Raw genomic sequence first — 12,348 nt, forward strand, 5'->3', positions numbered from 1 at the left:
GGGAGGGCACGTCCCCACAAGGTAGGTGAGGTCCTCGCCTAGATCTCAGCCTTCCTCCTCCTCCTCCTCCTCCTCCTCCTCACCATCCTCATCCTCCTCCCTCTAGACCAAGCTTGGCCTTATCCTCGTTCCCCCTCTCCACTCTCTGGGTCTGGATCTAACGTATGCGGCGGTGGCTAGGGTTTCGGCGAGCCCCTGGGAGTTATATCTCGTCGTTGTTGGAATTGTTCTTTTTCAATGTTGCAATGGATGATTTGGAAATGTTGCAATAGTATTTTTTTGGATTGTTGCAACAGGTATTTTTTTGATGCTGCAGTAGCAGTGCTTGAGATGTTGCAATAGCTCTTTTTCATTGTTGCTGCAGACCCCCCTGATGTTGCAGTGAATGTGTTTGAATGTTGTAGTAGATATTTTTTTATGTTGCAGTTCAAATTTTTGTTTTGTTTCATTATATGTTCTTTCGATGTTGCAATAGATTTTTTTTGTTTATTGCAGCAGTTTTTTCCGTTTGTTGCATCAGATGTTCTTTCATTGTTTCAATAGCTTGTTTGTGTTGGGCGGGGTGTAGGGGTGAGCTGGCGATGGGCGGATCGGAGGTGCTGGGGGCCAACGAGGTTGGTGGGGAGTGGAGGAAAGGGACGTGGGGACGGACAGGATCGGCTTAGGGGGGCAGCGAGGTTGGGGGCAAGTAGATCCCGTGCACGTGGGAGGCAGGGCGAGTCGTTGCACGGGGAGTGGAGGAAAGGGACGTGGAGACGGATGGGATCGGCTTAGGGGGGCAGCGAGGTTGGGGGCAAGTAGATCTCGTGCACGTTGGAGGCAGGGCGAGTCTTGCACGATGAGTGAAGGAAAGGGGCGTGGAGACGGATGGGATCGGCTTAGCATATGTATTTTCCTTTTTTTCTTTTCCGTATGGGGGGCGAGCGGGGGCGAAAGCCCGGCGTCCGGACGCACTCACGCGCCAGTCCGACATGATTGACATCAGGCTAGGGCTAGCAATAATTCTGACGCGTACCTTTGCTGGGACCGGTTGACAGTGATCTGGGCTGCACATTTATGTCTCCTAACTAGCTTGTTCGCTTCGCTGAAAAGCCATAGCTGAAAGTACTGTTCGCTGATTTGTTGTGAGAGAAAAAAATACTCATAGATTCGACAGATAAGCTCAAGCGATTGCCATGTACATTATTGCTTAGCAGCTCCTCCGATCCCGATCCACCACCTTGGCTCCACTCCACCACTGCATCTCTGAGACTAAGAGTGCCCCTGGTTCGCGCCTAGGTGGCAGGTGCTCTCTCGTCTTGTGGTTCAATTCCTTGCTTGCTAAGATCAGATCCTGCTCCTTCCTCTGCTTGGTGAGTAAACTTTGTAGATACCTTTTTTTTTCCTCTGGCTCTAGCAGCAGAAGTAGCACCAGTATTGGTTATTAGTGGCACTTACTAATGGTGTTTCCATCTATTCATCTCTCCCTGCACGCAGAAGCATCAATCTGATCCAGTAGTTGCCGCCGTACTTCGCGCAGAAGCACCATCAAGTAGACATGGAAACAACTTAGGCGATCAGATGCAAATCACATCCTGCTCGTTTATCTACTTGGTGAGTGAATTTGTACACAGTTTCTCTCGTCTGGCAGCAACTGCATTAGTAATACTCAGCTCACCAAGTAGGCAAGTAGGCATTTTATCATCACATTTTTTTACTCCATTCACGCAGAGACACATCAAATATCAAACACAGAGATCTTAGTAGTGTGCAAAAGACTCACAGCCCTCTCGCCTTGTGGTTATTTCCTTGCTTGCGGATCTTTTGGACTAGCTGCTGGAGTTAGCGGCACCAATTGTGTTCTCAAATCAACTTCGGTGATCAGATCAGATCCTACTTGCTGGTGAGTAAATTTGTAGACATCTTTTCTCCTCTAGCTCTGGCAGGAGCAAAAAGCATCAGTACTGCTTATGGCTATGGTGGTTTCATCTCTCCCAATATGCAGGCAGAACCATCAAAGAAACTCAAGAGATCTTCTGATCCACTGGTGCCGTACTGCACGCAGTGCCCACAATTAGCACGCATCACTGCCTGAGCATGGCGACTGCCATGATCGGCACAGCGCTTTCGGTGGTGCGCACGGCGCTGTCTCCCTTCACAGACAGTTTGCTGGAGATGTGGGCAGCCAGCAAGGACCTGGGCTCCAACGTTAGGGCCCTCGAGCTAGAGCTGCTGGCCGTGCAGGCGCTGCTTGAGCACACTGTCGGCAAGGAAATTGTGGACAACTCGGCGCTGAAAAAGCTCCTGGTTATACTTCAGGACCTTGGGTACGACGCCGAGGACGTGCTGGACGAGCTGGAATACTTCCGTATCCAGGACGAGCTGGAAGGCACCTTCGATGCTGCCGATGAGCATGCTAAGGGTGCCACCCATAATCTAGCCCTTAATGTGCGTCACACTGCAAAGGCTGTTGTTGGCAAGATGATTTCTTTGCCCTCATCATGCTTTTCTGCTACTCCTCCTGGCACCAAGGGGAAGGCACACAGCAACAGCCCCATCTCCTCGGCACCGCACACCAACCAGGCTAACCGAGAGACCAACGGATGGAAGGCAAAACTCACTTCCACAAATGTTTGCTGCAACCCCATCCGGGCTGTCGGTAAATGCTTGCCTTACTCATCTGTACCATCTGTTCGTGATGAGGATGATTATGATTCACCACAGAGAAACCATACAAATGATGAACCACCAAAACTGACATTTAATAGGGTGGATGCCTCCACAAGAATGCAATATATTGTAGAGCAGTTGCACCTCGTTCGTGGGATTGTTTCAAGCACTATTACAACACTAGGTCCCAACTGCATCACTGTCCCAAATATTGCACAGAGTCGTCCTGTCACCGTCTCTAAAAGTGTAGAAACAAAATTGTATCGGAGGGACACTCTGAGAGAACAAATCATATGTCAGATCACAGAGGGTAATCATTCTGATGAGGTCCTAACAGTCATTCCAATTGTTGGCCTGGGGGGCATAGGAAAGACAACTATTGCACAACATATATATCATAGTGAAAAAGTGCAAAAACACTTTGAAGTTAAGGTTTGGACGTGTGTATCACTCAACTTTAATGTGAATAAGGTGTTACAAGAGATTGAAAAACAGATCCCTAAAGATGAGGAGGGTGAGAGTGGTACCACAGGAGAGTTGATTGGTAAAAAGATTAAAAAATAAAAGGGTTTTGGTTGTATTGGATGATATTTGGGACTGTAGCAATGAGGATGAATGGGAACGGCTACTAGCGCCATTCAAAATGTCACAAGTACTGGGTAATATAATTGTAGTCACAACTCGATTTCCAGCACAAGCAGACATGGTTTCGACGGTTGGTCCTCCAATTAATTTGGAAGCTTTAGACCATGAAACATTAAAGGACTTATTCCTAGATTTTGTCTTTGGTGTTGATCAATCTAGAGAGAACAAGACACCCTTCATTGAAACTGGGGATAAGATAGTTAGCAAACTAAAGGGCTCACCTCTTGCAGCTAAAACAGTTGGTAGAATATTGAGAAACCAACTTGACTTGGCTCACTGGAATAAAGTACTAGAGAGTAAGGAATGGGAGCAAAAAGATGGCACTAATTATGCCTGCACTAAAGTTGAGCTATGATTACCTACCTTCTCAACTACAACACTGTTTTTCCTATTGTGCTTTGTTCCCTCAAGATTACAAATTTGAAGAAGTAGAGCTAATTAACTTTTGGATAGGACTCAATGTTTTGCACTCATCACATGGTGACAGTAAAAGGGTTGAAGATATAGGTGAAAGCAATTTGAGAGAACTAGTTAATCATGGATTTCTCGAAAAGGAAGGGGAAAAGGATGGAAAGTCTTGTTACATCATTCATGATCTCTTACATGATTTAGCGCGGAAAGTTTCATCACATGAATGCCTTAACATATATAGTTCACAATCTCAAGTAAGGTCCTTACAAGTACAGCCATCAATCCGCCACTTGTCCATCAACATTGAAGACACTAGTGTCAAGGACAGATTCATTCTAAAAAGTTGTGTGGAGGATTTCAATGCATTATTTACAAGATTAAAAGTTGAAAAACTACGGACTTTAATGTTATTTGGGGAACACCATGGTTGCTTTGTGAAGGCTTTTGGTGGTTTACTCAGGGTAGCAAAGGCTCTTCGTGTTATTTTTATATCGGAAGCATCCTATAACATGGAAGACTTGTTGCACGATTTTGACTATCTTGTGCATCTCCGCTACCTTCGGATTGGAGGTTCTTCCCCAGACAAAACAAGATTTCCCAACAAACTTTCTAGATTCAATCATATGATAATCTTGGATGCAAAACATTATTATGCTTTCATTGATGATCTACCAAGGGATTTGAGAAACCTTTTAAGACTACGTCATATTCTTGTTCGAGATGATGCAATGCACTCTAGAATTGTTGAGGTTGGAAAATTAAAATCACTACAAGAGTTAAAGATTTGTCATCAAACATGAAGATAAAGGTTTTGAAATAAGGGAGTTAGGGAATTTAGTAGATCTTTGTGGGTCATTGAGCATTGATAGCCTGGAAAAGGTTCAAGTGAACAAAGAAGCAGATGAAGCAAAACTGTTGCAAAGTGGTGCAGCAGCAGGGCGCAAGAGCAGAGGATGACGTAATAGTCGCATCAGAAGAAGCAGAACGTGGCCTGTTGCTTTTGCCTCCCCAACTCCTGGAGCTGCGGATCTGGTTCTGCCTAGAGCTGAGCCTCCTCCGCTCCAATCCACATGATGACAGCAACCAAGAAGGAGGAGGGCTCCAAGGTCTAACCTCCCTGCGAGTGTTGGAAATCGACAATTGTCCAAAGCTCCTGTTAGCCTACTCGTCTTCATCCTTCTCTTATTCTTTCCCCTTTCCCAACTCCCTGGAACACCTTGAGATTGACAGAGCAGTGGACACAGGGGCACCAGTGCCTCTATCAAAACTCACCTCTCTCACAAGTTTATCCATATGGAACTGTGGGGATTTAAGAGGCGAGGGATTGTTGTCTTGTCTCTCCTCACCCAAGGCCATCTCACCAATTTATCTGTCAGTAAAACGCCCAATTTCTTTGTTGATTCAGAGCCCTCACAGGTGCATGAACAAGAGATTCCATCCTGTTCCTCCAAACCGAAGGAGCTCAAAATAGATGATGTGGCTGGATTCACTCCTGCGCTCACTCGTCATAGGCTGCTCTTTTCCTCGCTCACCAAATTGGTAATTAAATGGGATGATAAGGTGAAGAGCATTACCGAGGAGCAAGAGGCCCTTCTGTTTGTCGACTCCCTCGAGGATGTCACATTTTTTGGCTGCAGCAACCTGCAGTCTCTTCCTAAACGGCTACATGGACTTCCCAACCTCAAGAGGTTAGAGATCTCGCATTGCAATGCAATCCAGATGCTGCCCAAGGATGTCCTCCCAAGTTCACTGGAAGAGTTGGCTATCAGCAGCTGTCCAAAAATCTGGTCACTACCCAAGGATTGCCTCCCACATTCACTGCAAAAATTACATATCCATAGCTGCCCAGCCATCCGGTCCCTACCCAAGGCGGATGACCTTCCAAGTTCGCTGCGAGAAATAAATGTCCATCTCAGCTACAGTGAGGAGCTAAGGAGTCAGTGCCGCAAGTTGATAAATATCATCCCAATAGTCAGAGCCTGAAAAACACAAGGTAAAAAAGAGGTGGAACTTCCCCCACCCACCAATTTCCATTTCTTCCCCCTAACCCCATAAACCTCACTCATTCTTGTTTCGTTTATTTGGCCACAATTGATGTTTTCTTCTGGGTAACCCGCTTTGTTTCCATCTGCTGTGCATGCTGTGCAGGGCATTTCTTCATTTTGTGTTTTATTCTGTCCTCTGTATTCTCTCTCTCTCTATCTATTCACGGTTTTGAATTCTAAAGCATGAATCTCTGCACGTGCCTTCCACCCTGTACATCAAACTGGTAAGTGCATGTAAAATCATCTCTGTAGTCTCATACAGCTATTTACATGTTCAGAGTGTTGCTTATTTGATGCACGATCCAGTTATTTATGCGCTTATTAATACCTTTTGTTTCGTGGGTAATAATAACCTATATATGTTCTCGATCAGGTGAATATGTTTAATATACTCCTGCCTTGCTGTTCTGAATCTCAGATGATTTACTGAAATATGGATCCTGTTCATTGGTCTGCACTCTTACGAGAGCCAGTTCAGCAATAAATGGTTCAGTCTTCCCATGTTTCTTGGATATGAGAAAATATGATTGCTCTACTTCTAGTCTTCTAGACAAGGTAACAACCACATTTTAAAAAGGGAAATTTTGCTGCAGGACATCTCAAAAACTTGTAATTGGCCGGCACACACCGCAACGACGAGAATTTGCTCAGTACCATTATAAATTGGGAAAATTGGCTACCGGACATGCAAAGTGGTGACCATTGCTGGAAGACACTTTTTGATGTAACACTCACCACCAAAACAGTTGCCATTTGTAAACCATAAGGCCAACGGCTATGAAATTTTAACAGCAACAAGATACGATAGTTATCTACAAATCATCTAATACTCACTTCCATAGAAAATCTCGTTAAGGGCACGAAATCATGTCCACCAGCAAATCATGGCTGTTAAGGTTGCTGGTGGACATGATTTCATGTCCTTAATGAGATTTTCTATGGAAGTGAGTATTAGATGATTTGTAGATAACTATCGTATCTTGTTGCTGTTAAAATTTCATAGCCATTGGCCTTATGGTTTACAAATGGCAACTATTTTGGTGGTGAGTGTTACATGAAAAAGTGTCTTCCAGCAAATGCGTGCCACTTTGCATGTCCAGTAGCCAAATGTCCCTTATAAATTTGGGTTGTTTGCTGTAACACACCACATCTATTTTTTTATTCATTTCTTAAATTTCAAGAGAGAGAACGTGGAGGAAATGACTTCATTGTCCTCGTCTTCAACCTTTGCCTGTTCATTGAGTTTTGCAATTCCAACAATGCCGATGAACGGTTAGTTGCTGTGGAGCATCCAATGAGCGCGGCCTGCTCTAGCGTGGCCGGAGGAGGCGGGGCCATGAGCGTCGGCGGATGGAGTCGAGTGGACCCGACGACGGTGGAGTCAATGACGGTGGCATTCTAGCGGCCGTTTCGGTCAGGAAAGGGGCAGCGGAGGCGACATGAGCCGAGGAAGGAGGTGGCGGGGTCAGTTTGGGGGGAGGAGGCACGGCGCAAGGCAAGAAAGGAGCTAGGGCGACGGTGCTCAGCCCGTCGGTGGCCATGGCGAGCAGAGAGGAACGAGCTAGGGGCGTCGCAGCCACCCAAGCAGGTGCGCCCTCCATGGCCGGCGAGGCCAGGGGCGGTGGCCAATCAGGCCGGCGCGGCTAGGGACGCAGCCAGCCAGTGCACCGGCGCGGGCGAGGGCGGCCATGGATGACTATTCTGAGGAAGAAACTCCATTTTGCAGAAAGCCTCCTCCTTCTATCTATTCCACTGTTTATTGAGTCTATCAAGTCATCCTTAATAACCCCCTAGGAATCTTTATATATTTCAATAAAATTCTAGCCAGGAACTTTTTGCGCAGTGGTGTGTTACAGCAAAACTCAGTGAACAGCCAAAGGTTGAAGACAAGGGCAAAAAAATATTTTTCCTAGCTGTTCTCTTTTGAAATCTGCTAAATGAATAAATAATAGGTGCAGTGTGTTATAGCAAACAACCATAAGTTTGTAATTGTACTCGGTAAATTCTTGTCATTGCGGTGTATGCCGGCTAATTATAAGTTTTTGCGGTGTCCTGCAGCAAAATTTCCTTTTTTATTTCTTTTTTGAACATAGGACTAATCTGTTGCACCAATGTGATAATTTCTATTCTTCTTAGTTACACTTGTCAAATTGCTTAACTGATTGAGTGTAATGGACCCTATGTCTGTATGTTCTCCATACTGCTTGCAGGCATTCCAATTTTGCTTAACAGGGCATTACAGTGAGATGTAATGCAACTATTTCTTTGCAAAGAATGTCCATTGAAACCACTTATTAACCAAAATACTAATACGATGATTCTTTTCTTTTCAGCGAAATAGCAAAAGACAGTGCCAGTCTCATCAAATAAAGCACAAGATAATATGTCAGTTATTAAATCATGCTAGACTACAAATTATTTGCCTTGCTCACATCTCAATGACCATTGAAGCCTCAGAGGTGAGCAGTCAAAAAAATAATTAGTTATATTTAGTTTTGGACAATGAATTTCCAAATAGCAGAGACAATTCTGAAACCATAATAATTTTCTCATGTATCAGACAGAAATTGTAAAACAATTGATGGAAAATGACAAACTAAACACCAGTGAAACTTTGTACATGTAAAAAAATAGTATGATGCTATTTTATTATGAAAGTATATGCTTAAATATTGCTGAATGAATAGAAATGTTTAAGGCGTACAAGCTTAGCTCCTGCAACATGTTAAGGTGTTCATTTTTTTTTGCGATCATGCCGTAGGGGCATTTTTTATTAAGCAGAATAGAGTTTGCAACAACAACAGCAGCAACACAGACACCCACAGTCACAATCACAAGCACCCCAGCCAAACACAAAGCCAAGAAGGGGGGTGCAGGGGGGGGGGGGGGGGGGACAGTAACCGTGGTTACCGCATCGAAGAGAAACTGAAGAAACAACAACAAAAGAGCTCTTACAGTCGCGCCGTTCGGACAGAAACCTCCATCCGGCAAGTGCACCAAATCCCACTCTCGTGTTCTGCGCCTTTCCCGCCCACTAAAGCGCCACGCGAGCTGAGTCGCAGTTGATCATTCAAGTGCATGCATGAAAAGTAGAGTCTGCGCTAGTCATCATAGTGATGATGTCATGATTTTGCTCCAAATTTAAAAATTATATAATTTACAAAATAAACATTCAAATTAAATTTCGATTGCACCATTGTATTTTCTATAATAAATCCTTCAAAACAAGACCCTACATGAATATATTTAGATAAAGTTTTATTATCGAACATTTATCTTATGAAAATAAAATATTATTGAGTAGAGATAATGTTCTTAGGTTCAAAGAACAATGTTTTGTCTTCATCAGAAGAATGTTCGGTTTAGAAAAATACTAATCTAATTTAAGTTCATGATAATAAATAAATAAATAAATAATAAAATCTAGAGCAAAGAAAGATAGAGAAAATTCAAAAAGAATATCACATGGATCCCAAAAAAATATAGAATATCACATATATGCTAAGTGAACAACACAAATATATATCATAGAACACGACTAAAAATATTAAAAACATCACATATATATTACGTGAACACCGCTAAATATGTTATAGAACATGACATGTATATTGTGTGAACATAAAAAAATTATAGAACATCGCAAAATACAACATAGAACATTGCATGCATATCACATGAACATATAAAAAATTCGGAGAACACTCAGGTATAACACGTGAACAGAAAAAAACATAGAATATCATACATATAATAAATAATAAGTGAATAACAATAAATACATCATAGAGCATCTCTAGATATATTATAGAACATCGTATATATATTACGCGAACATAACTAAATATATTATAGAACATCACATGTATATTGTGTGAATATAAAAAATACTATAAAACATTACATTTATACTATGAGAACATCAAAAGTATATTACACAAATATTGCAAAATACAACACATAACATTATATCGATACCATATGAATATAAAAAAGCATTGCAAAACATCTCTTGTATAATACGTGAACATAAAAAGATATAGAGCATCACTTGTATACACATGAACACCACAAGAACAACATAAAACATAATAAAATAATAAAAAAGCAAATAAAAGAAAAATATAACAATAAAACATAAAACATGAAGGATGCACAAAAAGAAAAAAGAAAAGAAAAAAATAAAGAAAGATTAAACATAAAAAACATGAGTTAAAAAACATAATTAGAAAAAGCAAATAAAATAGATAAAAGTAATTAAGTAAATCATACGCACAATGTGCGAACATAGAAAATATTAAGAAACGGAAAAATAAAAATAAATATAAAATAAAAGTAACACAAATATAAAAAATTAAAATAATAACAAAATTCACAAAGAAACAAAAAAAAGTTCATATAGTAATTGAAAAAAGAAACATAAAAATAGAAAAAAATAAATAGAAATAGAAAAAAGAAAAGAAGAAGAAACACACGGGTAGAGAAATGTAAAAAAGGAAAGAAGAAAAGATAAACACACCAACCTATGCGTGAACACAAAAAAACAAAAATGAAATGAAAATATATTTAGGGAAAATAAAAAAGAAAATAAAGATAAAAAAGGCAACATGAAAACCAAAAAGGAAATATAAGAAAAAAGGGAAAGAAAGAAACGTACCTAGACTGTCGCTGCTCCATCCGCTTCTTAGGGAGAAAAAGTCTGACACATAGAAACTGTTGAAGCTGACGCGTGCAGTGAAAGAAAATTACAGAAGCTAACGTCCGGGAATACATCGGGCGGGAAATCCATTGGCGCACGTCTCTCGTCCGAACGTTCAGACGAGAAGACTTCCACTTACGAAGACGTGACAACAAAAGCACCCAAATTGGAGTCCCTGGCCGCTTGGGTTCAGAAACCTGCCAACAGCCCAGCAAGGTGTCTGAATCCCGCGCCGCACCAAGCAACCGCCTCCTGGATCAGCAGCACCAGCTAAGGGGCCGGCATCGAGACTACCATGAACGTCCGAGCATTGTGCTCCTTCCATAAAGTCCAGCCCATCAGGAAGAAGGAATCGAAGCCTCTCCTAAGCGGCTTTGGTATGAGCTTCCTGACCCACAGCCACCAGGCAATGGCATGGTCACCATCGATGGGGGCAGCACCACTGGGGGTGGAGCCTTGCAAGCCAGCTATGCCACACCTCCTGGATGTAACAGCAAGAAAGCATAATGTAGTCGGTGGACTCAACACCTTGGTCGCACATGATGCAGGTATCGTCTGGCTGAAGGCCATGGCGGCATCTCCTCTCCACCGTCCAACAGCGCCATGCAAAACCAACTAGAAGAAGAAGCGTACCCGTGGCGGCGCCGCCGTCCTCCAGATTTCCTTAGCACCAAGAGGTTGCGACAAGCCAAGGAACATAGCACCATAGTGCGGACGCTGCGAAATAATTTAGGTCCGCCAGGAGAGGGTATCCGGCTGTGGCAGTAGCTGCACATGCTCAAGGAGGTCACACAACCTGCTAAACTTGACACCAATTGCATTGTCACTGGACCACTGATGTGTCGCACCTAGGCGAGGTCGACCATCGCTTCTGCCACCGTTGTTCTACGCTTGCGTGGCCGCACAGCCGCAAAAACCGTCAAAGCGGTGGATTGTATGCATGCTCCATCGAGCCACCTATCTATCTAGAAGAAAATAGATTCCCCGTTGCCCAAATTGAACACAGTGGCCACCTGGAAGAGGGCTAGAGCAGCCCGTTCTGTGGTCCTTGGTGCACGGCCATCGTGCCTATCCTTCCATATCCAACGCACCCTCAGGGCAATCCTGGTGCGTCTGAGGTCAGAGATGCCTAGCCCGCCCAGATTCATAGCCTGGTCACCAAAGTCCACGATACTTTACACTTGCCTCCTGCCATCCACGTTCGCGCCTGCCCAAATGAAGGCATGGTGCAACTTGTCGATGGCCTTGATCGCTCGTGATGATAGGCAAAGAGCTATTGAAGTATGGACTAGGATCGCCGATAACGTTGCCTTTGCAAGCGTTGTATGACCAGCAGCATTGAGCATCTGCCCACTTCCACCCTAGTTTGTGTGCCACCACTTTGTCAATGATTGGCTGATACTGTGATCTCGTGAGTGTTCGGACCAAAAGTGGAACACCCAAGTAGCGACATGGTAGTTCCTCAACTCGGCAGGCTAGTATATTATGGATGAGCTGAACATGAAGATCAGTGCAGTTCAGAGGGGTTGCCACACTTTTGTCAAGATTGGAGAAGAGGTCCGACGCCAGTCCGAAAATACTGAGCACTCCCCTGATCATCTCCAAGTCACGTTGTTGTGGAAGGACGAAGAGCACAAGGTCGTCTGCATAAAGGCTGACTTGGTACCCATCAATGTCGTTGATATGTGAAAGGAACACTACTACAGAAGCGAACTTCCGTGATGTTGCTACTGTTCACTCCATGGCGGGCGTTTTTTTTTTGCCCGCTGCAGTAAATCGTGTGATTTACCGCAGCGGGCACTTTCAATTAACCGCGATGGACACTTTTGCCCACTGCGGTAAATCAATTTACCGCAGCGGGCATCTTAATATGTCCGTCATGGAAAATATATATTTTTC

The 12,348-nt window shown here is 43.3% G+C and overlaps 1 protein-coding gene across 1 annotated transcript; it reads left to right on the forward strand.

Annotated features, from left to right (window-relative positions):
• Positions 1,221 to 8,604, forward strand: LOC8070153. Its single transcript, XM_021446099.1, has 7 exons — positions 1,221 to 1,352; positions 1,477 to 1,593; positions 1,711 to 1,882; positions 1,985 to 5,698; positions 5,854 to 5,974; positions 6,124 to 6,305; positions 8,084 to 8,604. The coding sequence occupies exon 4, from the start codon at positions 2,077 to 2,079 to the stop codon at positions 3,211 to 3,213; it is 1,137 nt and encodes a 378-aa protein (XP_021301774.1). The 5' UTR covers positions 1,221 to 1,352; positions 1,477 to 1,593; positions 1,711 to 1,882; positions 1,985 to 2,076; the 3' UTR covers positions 3,214 to 5,698; positions 5,854 to 5,974; positions 6,124 to 6,305; positions 8,084 to 8,604.

Source organism: Sorghum bicolor, chromosome 8, assembly GCF_000003195.3.
Source record: "Sorghum bicolor cultivar BTx623 chromosome 8, Sorghum_bicolor_NCBIv3, whole genome shotgun sequence".
NCBI classification, from domain to species: Eukaryota; Viridiplantae; Streptophyta; class Magnoliopsida; order Poales; family Poaceae; genus Sorghum; species Sorghum bicolor.